Source organism: Pagrus major, chromosome 11 (genome assembly GCF_040436345.1).
Source record: "Pagrus major chromosome 11, Pma_NU_1.0".
NCBI lineage: Eukaryota > Metazoa > Chordata > Actinopteri > Spariformes > Sparidae > Pagrus > Pagrus major.
Window position 1 is genome coordinate 23851393 of NC_133225.1, and position 13072 is coordinate 23864464.

A 13072-nucleotide genomic window follows, 5' to 3' on the forward strand; every position below is an offset into this window, starting at 1 on the left:
TCATTAAAATGATCTAATGATGAGTTTCCAGCTCTTCTGACCAGAGGAGCGGGTGGCCGTGTCGGTCGCTAGTTAGCAGACTGTCCCAGAGGACACACACCCTAAAACAACCTACACTGTTGTCACACTTTGGACACACTTGCAGAGGTGGGAGTAGGCTCGCTACAGCTAAAAAATTATCTGACAATATGTTGATGTCAAGTATTTGTGTTAAAAACAATAGTGTACTATTTGTTCTTCTTCAAAATACAAAAGAGTGCTTAAAAGGTAGGAGGTGTTGATTTTTAATTGATGCAATTATTAGTCAAAAAATATTTCAACTTTAAATCCAATTTCTTTTTTATACTAATTATTCTGAGTGACAACTTTACTGATTGTTAGCCGCTTCTCCCTCCTACTTTTACACAAATAAACTGAAAAGGTTAAAAAAAGATTTTAGTTAAAGGTTGAACACAGATTAGGAAAAACGACACACAAAAAAGTAGAAAGTTGTTTTTGCAGGACTTAAGCAGACCTTGGCCACACATGAGGTAAATGAGAAGTTTGTTTTTTTACACCAACTTGCCAAAACAAGCTCAAGGATGTCGCTGGAGATAAAGATGCAGAGATTGTGAAATTGTGGGCTGATACAATGTTTGAGATAACAACTTGGAGGAGAGCTGATACCAATATTTTTTCTTTTATTGTTTATTTTGTTTTTGTTGTTATTTATTCCCCTTTTGTGCTGGCGAATCAAAGAAATGTTCATTGTAAAACAATAACTGAACTGTTCTAAAGTCATTCAGCCCTTGGCTTTGAAAGAGAAAAAAAATGGTCATATAAATTTATAAAATAACCTTCTTTCACATGAAAAAGATTTTTATTTTTTACATTTTTTTTAAAGTAACCGCTTACAGCACTCTACAACTGCCTCCTCTATGATAGGAATTTTTCAGTATTTATAGAGCCCTACAAACTGATGGCAGGGTATCACAAGCCGGGTGCTCATGAATGTGCCAGGGCAAATTAAGGTGACACAACAGATAAACATTGGTCACTGCTATTGGTGAATGTCATCGGCAAAAATCGGCCAATACTGATGTTTGGCCGATAAATCAGCAGATCCATAACTTGAGAGAATAATTTCCACAGTGATGAGCTGGTATTTTAAATGATTGGACAGGATATTAACAGCAGCTTCTGGGTCACTGTGGTTGGATTGAGCTAATAGAAAACAGTGCACCATATGTGTGACTGAGTGATCGACTTTCACATGAGATTTTCTGCATGTTCAGTATTTAAGTGTAAGAACTGCAATACAACATCAACAGTCAGAGGATGCCCCAGATCTCTTATAATGGGCCAAAAAGACAGGAAATGTTTTTGAAGTATTTTTGACATTGTTTTGTTTTTTCCTTTCATCCCGACTTTTATTTGGTCATGGCCTGTAAAAAAGTCACAAGATATTTTTCATGCATTAATTTCTAAACAACGATGTTGTTTGTTTTTTATCAGACATATTGAGGTGTGTGTGTTATTGCTTGTACTTGCATTACATATTAACATGACTTTGCGACTTTGCTCCTGAAATGTGTAGCTGTCTTGGCTATTAGTTCCATGTTTATGAGATGGAGTTTAATGCGCACCACGTTACAAAGGGAGGAAATGAAACTTCCTCATGTCGCAGACAGCGTGCAGCATGTAGTCTGCTGCCCTAATCCCTCACCTGCTACACATTACCAAATCCCTATTACCTGCAACCCACCTAATCTTGGGATGTAGTTTCTGTCAGGTAGGATTAATAACACCCCACTGTGGCCTGAGTGGCCAGAATCTGTGTGTAAGTGTATGTGTATCTGTTTAAGTGTGTCCACACACTCCCCTCCTCCTCTTTTCTTTAATAAGCACGTTGTAATTTATGGTTGCAGTTCATCGACGGACGGCTGGCCAAATTGAACGCAGGCCGCGGCTTCTCCGACGTGTTTGAAGAGGAGATCACAGAGGGGGGCTTCTGTGGAAGTGAGTAGTGCTAGACTGACCTGTCCATCAATTAGCCGCATTATATTTATTTGCCATATTTCATGCAATAGGCAATAGTTATCTTATCGTGTTTTAGTAAGATGTAAAAGCAGTGAACAAATGAAGAAGAGAGTTGTGAATAAAAAGTAAAGACACTAATAGCATCCCACTGCCCTGTAAAATCTAAAACAAATAAATGTACAAAAAGGTGTCTAAAAATAATGAAATGATTAAAAAGATGGCACATTATATAGTATTCTGCAGTGATGTTGTATATTTTAAATAACATTTTAATTTAAAGTATATCTGGCCTTTAACTTGTTTAAGTCGTGTTTAAAACCTGTTGGAGTCATGAAAACAACTCAAACACAGAAAGCCCTTTGAGTACTAATGCACTGTAGTGTCTTCGGAAGAACTGAGTTTAATTATTAAAAATGATTAAAAATGGCAACATTATGCTCGGAATTATGCTTTAAAAGTGATTCATAACCATTTTAAAACTTGTAAAAGAAATGCAGCCTCTCATGGTGAATTGGTTCATTTTCTTATTTTTGACATTCATCTTGAGTGTCATTTGTTCTGAAAATCTTTATTGGAAGCGATACAAGGGTTACTCGAAAATCTGATTGAATGTGGCAAAAGAAGATTGACGAAAGAATTAATAAGGTTTTGGCAGGACTGAGCATGATTACACACAAAGTCTGTGCACGAGACATCAGAAGTTTGAAATCCCACAGGAGTGCTTAGACAAATTAGATCGTTTTGATCACAACACTTGTGGTTGTCTGAGTCGTGTTTACAGGACAAGAAAAAACAAATGCCATCCAGATGTCGCAGCTGAATATCCATCAAATTATTGGGCTCATCAATTCTGATCTTGACCCAAACCCACGCTGTCATCTGTGATTCTGTTCTTGAAACATTTGAGAGGAAACACTTGTACAAAAGAAACTCAGGATAAAACATTCCCCCGATCTGCACTCACAAATCCAATATATCCAGTTTCTAATGCTATTATGTACAACAGTATATATTTCACTCAACTACTGTTGATTATAGAAAAAGAATAAACAAAGAATAAAACAAATAATGGCAGAAACTTAATGTATACTGCATAAATGTATGTATATTTTACAGTTTTTTATCAACTACATCGCCTGTTTGTCCTCTTTGGAATAGAAATGGTTCTGTCTACAATTTAAAATGTGTCACAGTGTAATATACATAGTTACCTTTGCTTTGCAATGTTATTACAATGCTCTCGAGTGCAAAATGATTAATTCATGTCTCCTGTGTTTTATACATCCCTCCAGGTAATTCAAGGTCTTACCAGCAGTGGATGCACACTGTAAAGGTATTCCTAGAGTCCTGCATATCATACCTAAATGCTTTTATCTGTGCCTTCTTTTTCTTATGTTTCACTCATTTCATTCCCGAGTTATATTTAATTGAGAGTATGATTGACACGACTCAGTGTTTGAAGTCCTGCCGCTGCGTTTGGAATGAAGGGGGCTGCCTGAATGTACAGATCCAACGCGAGTGCAGTTTGGTGTGTGAAGCGGCGCGTGCAGCAGGACAGTGGAGACAGACAGGGAGGGGAGACAGAAGTGATTTGACGTGACAAGACGTCCTCCGACATGACATGTTGATCTGGCAGCAAACACAGGCGTTACTCCGCTGAACCGACCCAAGAACATAGATCTCTCCCTCCTTCCTCATCTCCTGTCTCTTTCCTCCTCTCCTTTTCTTTCACAATCTATCTCTCTTTATCTTCCTCTCTCTCCTCCTCTCATCTCTGTCACAGCCCCCCCTCAGTCTCCCTCCCTCCCTCCCTCCCTCCCTCTCTCCCTCTCTCTCTCACTGAGCATCTCTCCCTCGCCCTCCCTTTCTCCGCACGCCGTCAGCTAAGGCTGAATTAGTTCTCTAGAGTGCTCTTCAAAGGTTTGTTAAAGTTCACATTTCCTGACTGACAGGGATCTATAAGAGGGGCCTTCACCTCGGCCCCTCTCCTCCTCTCCCTCTGCCGACTTCTGAAACGCCGTCTGCCATTTACTCTGTTTAGCCGTTTAGCCGACGCTTTGTGCTTACACTAAAGACCAAACAGAGGAAAAGAGTGAGACGCAGAGATGCAGCAACAGAGAGATATTGGGTGCCATAATGTCAGTCTGCAGAAATCAATCACACACAGTCCCCGCCATCGCTTTTAGGCTGCTTCTAAATAAAACCCTCCTGAATATTGTGAATCATGCAGTTTATCATGGCTCAGTGATACAGTACTTTATCTGGTGTCACCAGAAGTTGTATTACAACACTATTTACAGTTGCAGAGGGAGTTTTGGTTATGTTCTGATATTGAAAGGGGTCCTGTGTGACTACTGTGATATTTACAAGCATACTATACATCACAATATGACAAGTGTATGCAAAAATCACATGAAATAATCAAACAGATTGTCAAAGCAATGAGTAGGGTTCACTTGTTTCACTTTACATGAGACAAATTTCCTCAAACATATTGCCCAGCCCTACCTGTGTGCATATATGAATATTTAATATGAAAAATAATTAGCTTGAATGTGTATTTATGTGCGGAAACTCGCCCAAAATGCCTCTAAGTGGCTGATTAATCATTTTCTGTGTCTATTACAGAGAGGAGGAGCACTCTTCAACACAGCTGTGACAAAGGTACATTCTTTTTCTCAAGCTTAATGCACTGTTGTCTTCAATATGCACATAACTTGAAACACCACGTCCTGAAAATCCCACTGAAACAGACCTCAGGTGACATTTTGCAGGTTATTTTTGTGAAAATGAATCAGTCTGCATGAATATACAACAAATTAATGTCTGCTTTGGAATTGACAATGGAAGGAATGGGAGCAGTGTTCATGGCTAGTCCATGTTTGATAAGCAGCACCACGTCGTTATGTGCCGTGCAATAGGTGGTCAGGGTGCCCTTTCATGTTATCGCCTCCTGTTAGTGTGCGAGGCGCTCTTATCCAGCCTTTTGTCTCCGTGTTTTTTGCCACAGGGATCAAAGCATTTCTTGATGTTACATGAAACCAGAGTGGAATGTTAACGCAACATGTTTTGATTAGTAATCTGTGTGTGTGAATATGTGTGTGTGTATGTGTTGGTCTTTCTTCCTCCTAGGCCAAGAGTCATGCCAAGAGGGGCATCCGGGACATTAAGGGCAGGCTTAAAGCAAGGGTGAGCAGAACGGACCTTCACACCTCTCAGACACACACACACACACACACACTCGCAGCAGCATGCGTACACACACTCTTGTACACATAATTCTGTTCCAAGGCACACAGATAGACACACGCCCCCCCTCATAGAAACAGACAGGAAGGCTGCTTTACATGGAGAGTGTGATTCTGACGCAGGGGCCTTTTAATGACTGCTGAAGCCTGCTTAGCGCTTTGTTCAGGGCTGTACATTTTTAACCAACGCCCCTCTGGCTATGGCCTGTCATGTCATCCGAGCCCCGGCCCCTCTTTCTCTTTTATTGTCTGCATATTTCATCAGTGAGCCTGTGATTTCCTCAAAGCTAATGTAACGAGGTGTATGTTTCCATAAGCCTGATGGATTTGATAAGCCAATAGCAGTTTGATCTGTCAGTGGGAAACTGAGGAGAGAGGGCACTGATGATGTACAAGAGGAGCGTGCCGTGATCTGCTATGTGTATGCACACACTCATAGAGGCAATCGAGGTGTTGAATCTATTTGATTTTGAAGTTAAACAGATTTCACGTGCACTCATAAATTAATTTACAAACATAATTTAGTGAATTCAAGTGTTTCTGCATCACTCTTCATCTGCGTTGCATTTCTGTTACTGGCAGCCACAGACAAGGACCTCGATATAATTGTTGTAACCTGTTAGAGAGCAAGCTTGGTACATTACCTCTTTTCTAGGTGCTCTCCAACTTTCAGTACAATGTATGGTAACTGGAGACTTAAATCTTTTAGAGCTGAAACAATGTGTTGATTAATCGATTTGTTGATAGGATGAAAATTAGATGCCAACTACTTTGTTAATCGATAATAGTCAAACATTTGCTGGTTCCAGCTTCTTCAATCTAAGGATTTGCTGCTTGTCTTTGGCAGCTATGAAGAGTACATGAAGAGTCTTTGGGGTTTGGACAGTTGGTTGGACAAAAGAAGCAATTTGAAGATGCTATTTTGGGCTCTGGGAAATTGTAATTAGCATTTTTCACATTTTTTTGACATTTTATAGACCAAGCGATTAATCAATTAATCATGACAATAATTGGCAGGTTATTTGGTAATGAAAATAATTGTTATTTGAAGGTCCAAAATATGTCATGAATATCTTCTTTAATTTTTAAAAACCCTCTCTGATTTAATAAAAACCGCTGGTCACTGGAGTTTGTAGCAAACTTTACTCAGACACAAGTTTAATGGTGCAATTTGTAGGAACTTTTTCAGCTGTGTGATGCCAACTGAGCATTTAGAGATTATAGCAACATGACAGTGTATGTGGAATTGACAGTGGTGGAAAGAGTACTGAAAATCTGTACTCAAGTACGAGTACAATTACATAACTGAAATATTACTCAATTCCGAGTAAAACTACTGGGATTAAAATAACACTTAAGTAAAAGTACAAAGTTTTCTTCTCAAACACTACTCAGAGTATCAGTTATTTTTTAACTGTTAATGTTTAATGTATAATCAGTAGCAGACATTCAATCAAAGGGGTTTCTGTTTCCCCAAATCTTCAGTCTAAATTACTACCAATTCCTGCACTGCTCCGCTCAGTAGTTATGGTCACCTCTCCAAACCTGCGCCTGCTGCAGTTTTTGTTTTCTGTCTGGGTTTTCATTGGGCCGTCTGTGATCTGATAGCCCTCTTAGCTACCAAAATGCAGATCAAAAGTTTTGATTTTAATTCAAATTGTACTCAGTACTGATATGATTTTAAAGATAACTAAGTAGATCACATGTTGTAATGCATGCTTAAGTATGAGTAAAATAAAAGACTTGAAAAAGTAATTTGAGTTGATGTAATTAGTTACTTTCACCCCTGGAGATTGACTTGGGTAAACTACAGTTCCTTTGTTCATCATAATGCAGGAATATGTAAGCAAATGCAGCAGTGTGGCTCATTGATGTTTTAGTTTTCAAACAAAACTTTGTCTCTAAAGCACAGATGAATGAGCTATTTCAGGATCTAAGTAGGATCAATTAATCATTTCATGTGATTTGTTGGCAAGAAGAAAAAGTATAGAATATCAACATACTGATCGTTTAAGAAAAATGCTGATGAGAAATACTGTAGCAGCAACTGGACAAAGAGCATCATTGCTATAGTTAATATCATATATATGAATATGTATAAATATAAATATACGATAGTTTGTTTTTGTCAGTTTGTTTAACTTATAACATAAATAATCTGAGATTTACATTCATCGTTTCTCTCTCAGGAAGAAGAAGAAGAGGGGATGATGGTCTGTGCGGGGTCTCCCACCAGCACCAAGAGCCTGTCTCCAAGGAGACTGCAGAAGATGAGACGGGTATGACACACACACTCACACACTAACACACACACACAGAGATGCACATCAGTAAATGAGTTAACTACATTTACACTGACTGATCATACCAGAGCTCAGTTTTCACTTGACCGACAAGGATGCAGTCTTCCACTTCAGCACTCTTTCCGTCCACTTTTTGTTCTCAATTTTCCCCTTTTTTTCACTCCATCCCCACATCTCTCTCTCTCCTTTTATTTCCATCCCTCTCTGTCTTTCTCTTCCCACTTCCTCTCCTCCGTAACAGCTCTTGGAAGTACCGTAGTTTGTCAAGGTGCCAAATGTAATGATAAGCATTTTTTTTTCTTCTTTCAACGCACTCATGTTGTACATTCGGTATTTTTCCCTGAACAGCACGGACAGTAGAAGCAACTCATCTGCTGGTCAGCATTTCCTCTGAAGAATTTGCTTGTGCACCATAAGTGGATTTCTTTCTTTTTTTTCTTTGTTGTGTGCAGAGCTGGCATACAATGTGCAAGCACATGCACGCTCACAAAGCACAAATTCATCAGTAAATTTATCAAGAGAGTTAAAAATGTTAGATTATTATGTGACACTCCAGTGAAGTGTAAATGAAAATGTGCACACATATTTTTTCTTACGCTTCTGTACAGTTTTAAACACACTCAGACAGCCTGAGGGTTACGAGTTATATCACCTCATATCTATACATCTACAGTCTCAGCTGGAGCTTTTCTGCCTCTTATAACTAAACAAAAACCAGCAACTGGACTCCCAGTTCTGTCTAAAGAACCACAAAAAAACATGCTGGCAATGTACACACTGACATTTTGGTCACAGTCATGTAAGAGTGTGATTAGGAGAGGTTGTGCTGTCTCTAATTAGCGTTGTGTTTCCTGTGTGTGTGATGAGGCTGGAAAGTCTTAGCGCAGAGGAAGGTGTGACGGCCGGGGAGAGGAGACGAACGGCAATTAGGGCTTTCTAAAGGCTTCCTCGGACACCCTTCGTCCCCGTCTCCCCCCCACCCCCCAGCCAGTGCGCACACAAAGACGAGGCCAAACCTGACACACACACACACACACACACACACACACACACACACACACACACACACAGATTAACAGTTAACATGCAATTGATGTGCGCACAAACACGCACACACCGTATTCAGGATATACACTCGCTCACACCCCTGTCCCTGCCATCGAGGCCTGTTCATTGCCACAGTAACGGGTCCCTGGAGACCACTGGAGGAGGGACACACAGGACACAGACTAACATGTCCCACAGCACTGTTTTTGTGCGTGTTTGTGTTTATATAATGTCCACAATGCTCTTCCAGTTCTTCTCTTAATACATTTTTTTGCATGACTTAAAGTTCATAGTTCACAGCCCAGGTATAATATTGTGTTTACTGGACCCCTACTCATTAAAGACACAAAACCCAGGAGGAGAGTGAAGTCTGACATCCCAAGACTTTTTTTTTTCCTTCCCTGTCGCCTGAAACTAAGACTGAAAATTGAGAAGCCAAGAAAGCCTTTATAATTTATGGCCTGTCAGTGAGCAGTGACCCCTGAAAGATTGAAACATTTTGAAGGAAGTTGTACTGGAAATGATTGGTTCTTTCAATGTTTTGTTGTTTTTCAGGATACTTATATTTGCTCATGTCTTGATGCACATTAATGTACTTAAAGACGCAAAATTGAAGCTGAAAAAAAAAAAAACCCTCATTCTCATACAAAAAGTTTATGTCCACCTCAGTAAGCATGTTTTTTCTGTTTACAAGCTAAGATGGAAAAGAAGACTCACCTGACTGTTTAAAGCCCACCATATTTACATTTCAGTTACGGTTCAAAAGAACGTTGGAGGAAAACATACCTATTGTTCAGACTCTCTCTTATCTCCATCGCTGTATGTTTTTTCATTTTTCTTATGCGATTGCTTCCTATGTAACCTTGATACTGTGTTCTGCCCACAGCCAGGTGTTCCTTGCACGAGAAATTGCTCTCGGTGGGACTAACCTGGTTAAATAAAGGTTAAGTAAAATAAAAAAAGAAGAAAAAAAGAAATCATACCTTTATCCCCATCCCTCCCCCACCTCTCGTGCCCACACACAGACACCTACTGCACAGCAGTACCTCGGCCTACTCTCATCCCCTTCATTCTTTAAAATATGCCCCACTCCCTCTCTGTAGACAAACCTCGGTCCAGTCTTTAACCATGCAGTAATTTTTCCTAAAATATTATTTTCCTAGAGTAAAATAAAAAATCTTACTTTTCTTCAATTGACACAGCCCCCCTGTGTGTATCAGTGAGGGAAGACTTATTATTGGAAACACTTCTCATTAAAAAAGCAGTTGCACAAAAACTGAACACTGTAAACTTTATCAATTGTACTGCATTAGTTTTAACTACTGTAGGTGTATCTAATAAACTGGCAACTGGGTGTATATTGAAGTGAGAGCAATAGTCCTGCCTTTTTTTTAAGCAATATTCTTGCACACCCTTAATCCGTTGCCTCACTAGAGATAATTATATTTATTTTCCTTCAAGACTCTGTGTAACTTACACCAAATGACGTTTTTTTTTTCTTTGCATCCTCAGCTTCAGCATATATACTCAGAAACCTTCTCCTCGCATCCTTTCCATACCTTTGACCAAGTGACCAACAGACGCTCTTTCGCCTGCCTTCTAAATTCAAAAACATGTCCCCATCCGACGCTCCAAAAATGTGATGTGATTAACAGCATTCCATCCTTCCTGTATGAAAGAAAAAGCCTGATGCATTTTTAGCATTCATCATATTTTTATTTTTTTTATTTTCGCAAACACCTCTATGTCTGTCCTTGAAAATGAAATGAATGATCCTGGAGTAGCTCCTTTAATTAATCATAGCAAAAATAATCAGAGTTATGAAATTCATATTCCATTTGATCAGCCAACACACGCACCAAAGTGAAAGTGCTGCTGTCACTTGCGTACGTACTTGAGCCCGTTATCTGGCGGCGGTGTGGGTGATTTGTTGTGTTTGGTGAGCTTCTTGATTAAGAATGTAGGAGTAATCTTTTCTTTTGACAAAAACAAGACTGAATTGGACTGCTGACTTCTTGTCTGATACAACAAACAACAACCATTGTTCTGGCTCCTGCATGGTTCTGTGTGTAAGTGCCACATCTGTTTTGGAGATTCTGTTTAAGATTTTGTATATCTGGTGTGTGTGTGTATTTGTGTTTGTGTGCGTTTTATGTAGTATTTTGCTGTAAGCATCTGCACATAGAAAGTGTTTTGTACCTGAGCATGTATTCGGGTGTGTGTGTGTGGTTGTGTGTGTTCACAGACATGCTTGCATTTACCAGTTTGCCTCAGGTTGGAGACAACAGAATGACAGCTGTTAAGAGAGCAGAGGAGAGCAGAGGTTGGGACATTGTTATGGACAATGACAGCCAGCAGGCTTGTGGCCGGGCTCAGCCCCAGGCTCTGGACTCTTCACCTGGTGAGGCGGGAGAGATGCCAGCCAGGGAAACACCACACAGCTCAGGGTGGAGGGGAAACAGGGAGCTAACAAAGATGTAAAGCAAGAACAAAGTCACACAGATACCTCAGTGTGTGTGTGTGTGTGTGTGTGTGTGTGTGTGTGTGTGTGTGTGTATGTATGCATGGATGGATGTGTTTGTATGCTCCATCGGTGGGAGACAGCTCATGTGTTCATGGCCAGTAGACACATATGGACACTGTGCACATGACTTGTGAAGTGTCTGTGTTATAACACAGGAGAATATACAGGACGATCATTTCAAACATGCTTATACTAAAATCTATTTTTAATACAGTAACACTTAACTTGAAGTATTGCTCACAAGCATTACGTAGACATTGTGTGTGCATTATGGTCAGTACATGATTGAAAATGCTATAATGTGCTGAAGCAATACTTTCTGGGTAAACAGAATAGCTAATAACTTAGTTTAAAGCATATTCCTGTACTGTAGATTATAGAGCATACACTGCGTGTGTGTAATGATTCATAATAATGAAATCTTTATGTAATTGTAAATTGAAAATAGCTCAAATATGCTCATAATATTTGTTGTAAGATTAATATTGTAATATAGTTAAGATGCATCACACTGAACTTTAAGCACAGTGGCTCTCTGCCGTGTCTGTGTGTGTGTGTGAGAGTGTGTGTGTGTTTACATGGTTATTTGTAGGTGTTTGTAGTCTCCACTCCGCTTAGTTTCTCCCCACTTCAGAGACCCAGCTGACTTCCTCGCTGAAACCAAAGTGCCATCTCCTGGCACCCTCCAAGTACTGCACTGCACCCAGTCACAGAAGAAGACACCTGGTGATTTGACTGGATGAGTTTAGTTTAGTCTCGCAGAATGAGCATAATGCACATTTTCCTTCTTTTATATGGCTCCTGTTTTAAGCGAAAGGGAAGTGGTCTTTCAGCAACAGCCAGTTGGACAGACGTGTAGTGGATCTTGCCTCAAACGCTGTTTTTTTTTTTTTTTTTTTTTTCTCCCTCCACTTTCGAGTGAGCAGCTCTTAAACAGGCAGACACAGACTTGGCTGTACTTCTGCAAAGGCTCTGCCTCTCCCCAAGGTTTGTTTGCATTTTACCGGCATCTCTTTACATAGACTGCCAAGCTGTGAGATCAGTGCCCACTCAGAAATACCATATGAAATGTATAATGTAAGACCGACTATTAAAGTCCACTAGCGTTTGGCCCTGTCACAGAGAGGCATAGTTGTTCCGCATAACCAGTCATGCAGAGAAGAAGGGGAAAGTTTGTTTCTCCAAATGCAGCTACTAAAATGGATGGTGATGACTGTTTTCCCCTCATAACCACAGAAATGAAATGTAATTTGTTTTATCAAATCTGTTTTTTGAGGCCCCTTAGATATATTTAATACTTTTGCTTATTGCATTAGAAAATCCCAGGATATACAGGACTAGAGTGGAGGATAAATTAGTCATGTGTACAATTCTGCCTTCATTTGCTCACAGTCCACGACTTGTGTAAGCAAGACTAAAGATGGGAGTGTAAGAGTTAATCAGGATTCAGGATTCTTCTACTTCTTGATCCTGCTAATCAGTAGCTTGGATCAAAATGTAAAAAAATAAATAAGATAAAAATAATTAAGACATTTTTGAGACATTTTTGTGAATTTACTGTCCAAGAAAGGCTCAGATATCAAATATTTTCCTTGATTTGAGGAGCACAAGAGGATTGAGCTACAGTAGTTCAAACGAAATAACCTGACCGTTTTTTTATTTTCATGACTCCTAGTCCTCTGACGCATCTCCTCCTGACTCTTTCGCTCCCTGCGTGCTGCACAGTATCACTTGCGGCGGCGAGGTGGAGAGGAAGGGAAGCGAGAGCCAGGCAGACAGAAACTGTGACATCTGTCACTGACAGCAGAGTGATGGAGGGAGAAAATGGGAGACAGGAAGGCATGGAGGGAGAATTTCTTTTTTCATTTTCACCTTTCAGTTTCCCATTAGCCGACAGCGAGAAGCTAATGAAGGAGCAGTATGATAATCTG

At 39.9% G+C, this 13072-nt stretch overlaps 1 protein-coding gene across 3 annotated transcripts in view; it reads left to right on the forward strand.

The window, feature by feature from the left end:
• dennd1b (DENN/MADD domain containing 1B) overlaps nucleotides 1-13072 on the forward strand; it is a 111514-nt gene that overhangs the window by 90762 nt on the left and 7680 nt on the right. For all 3 annotated transcript variants that reach the window (XM_073476609.1, XM_073476610.1, XM_073476611.1), the window contains 5 exons: nucleotides 1908-1998; nucleotides 3312-3352; nucleotides 4648-4683; nucleotides 5152-5208; nucleotides 7457-7546. In XM_073476609.1, the coding sequence (XP_073332710.1) occupies nucleotides 1908-1998; nucleotides 3312-3352; nucleotides 4648-4683; nucleotides 5152-5208; nucleotides 7457-7546 (315 nt within the window). The remainder of the gene's footprint in view (nucleotides 1-1907; nucleotides 1999-3311; nucleotides 3353-4647; nucleotides 4684-5151; nucleotides 5209-7456; nucleotides 7547-13072) is intronic.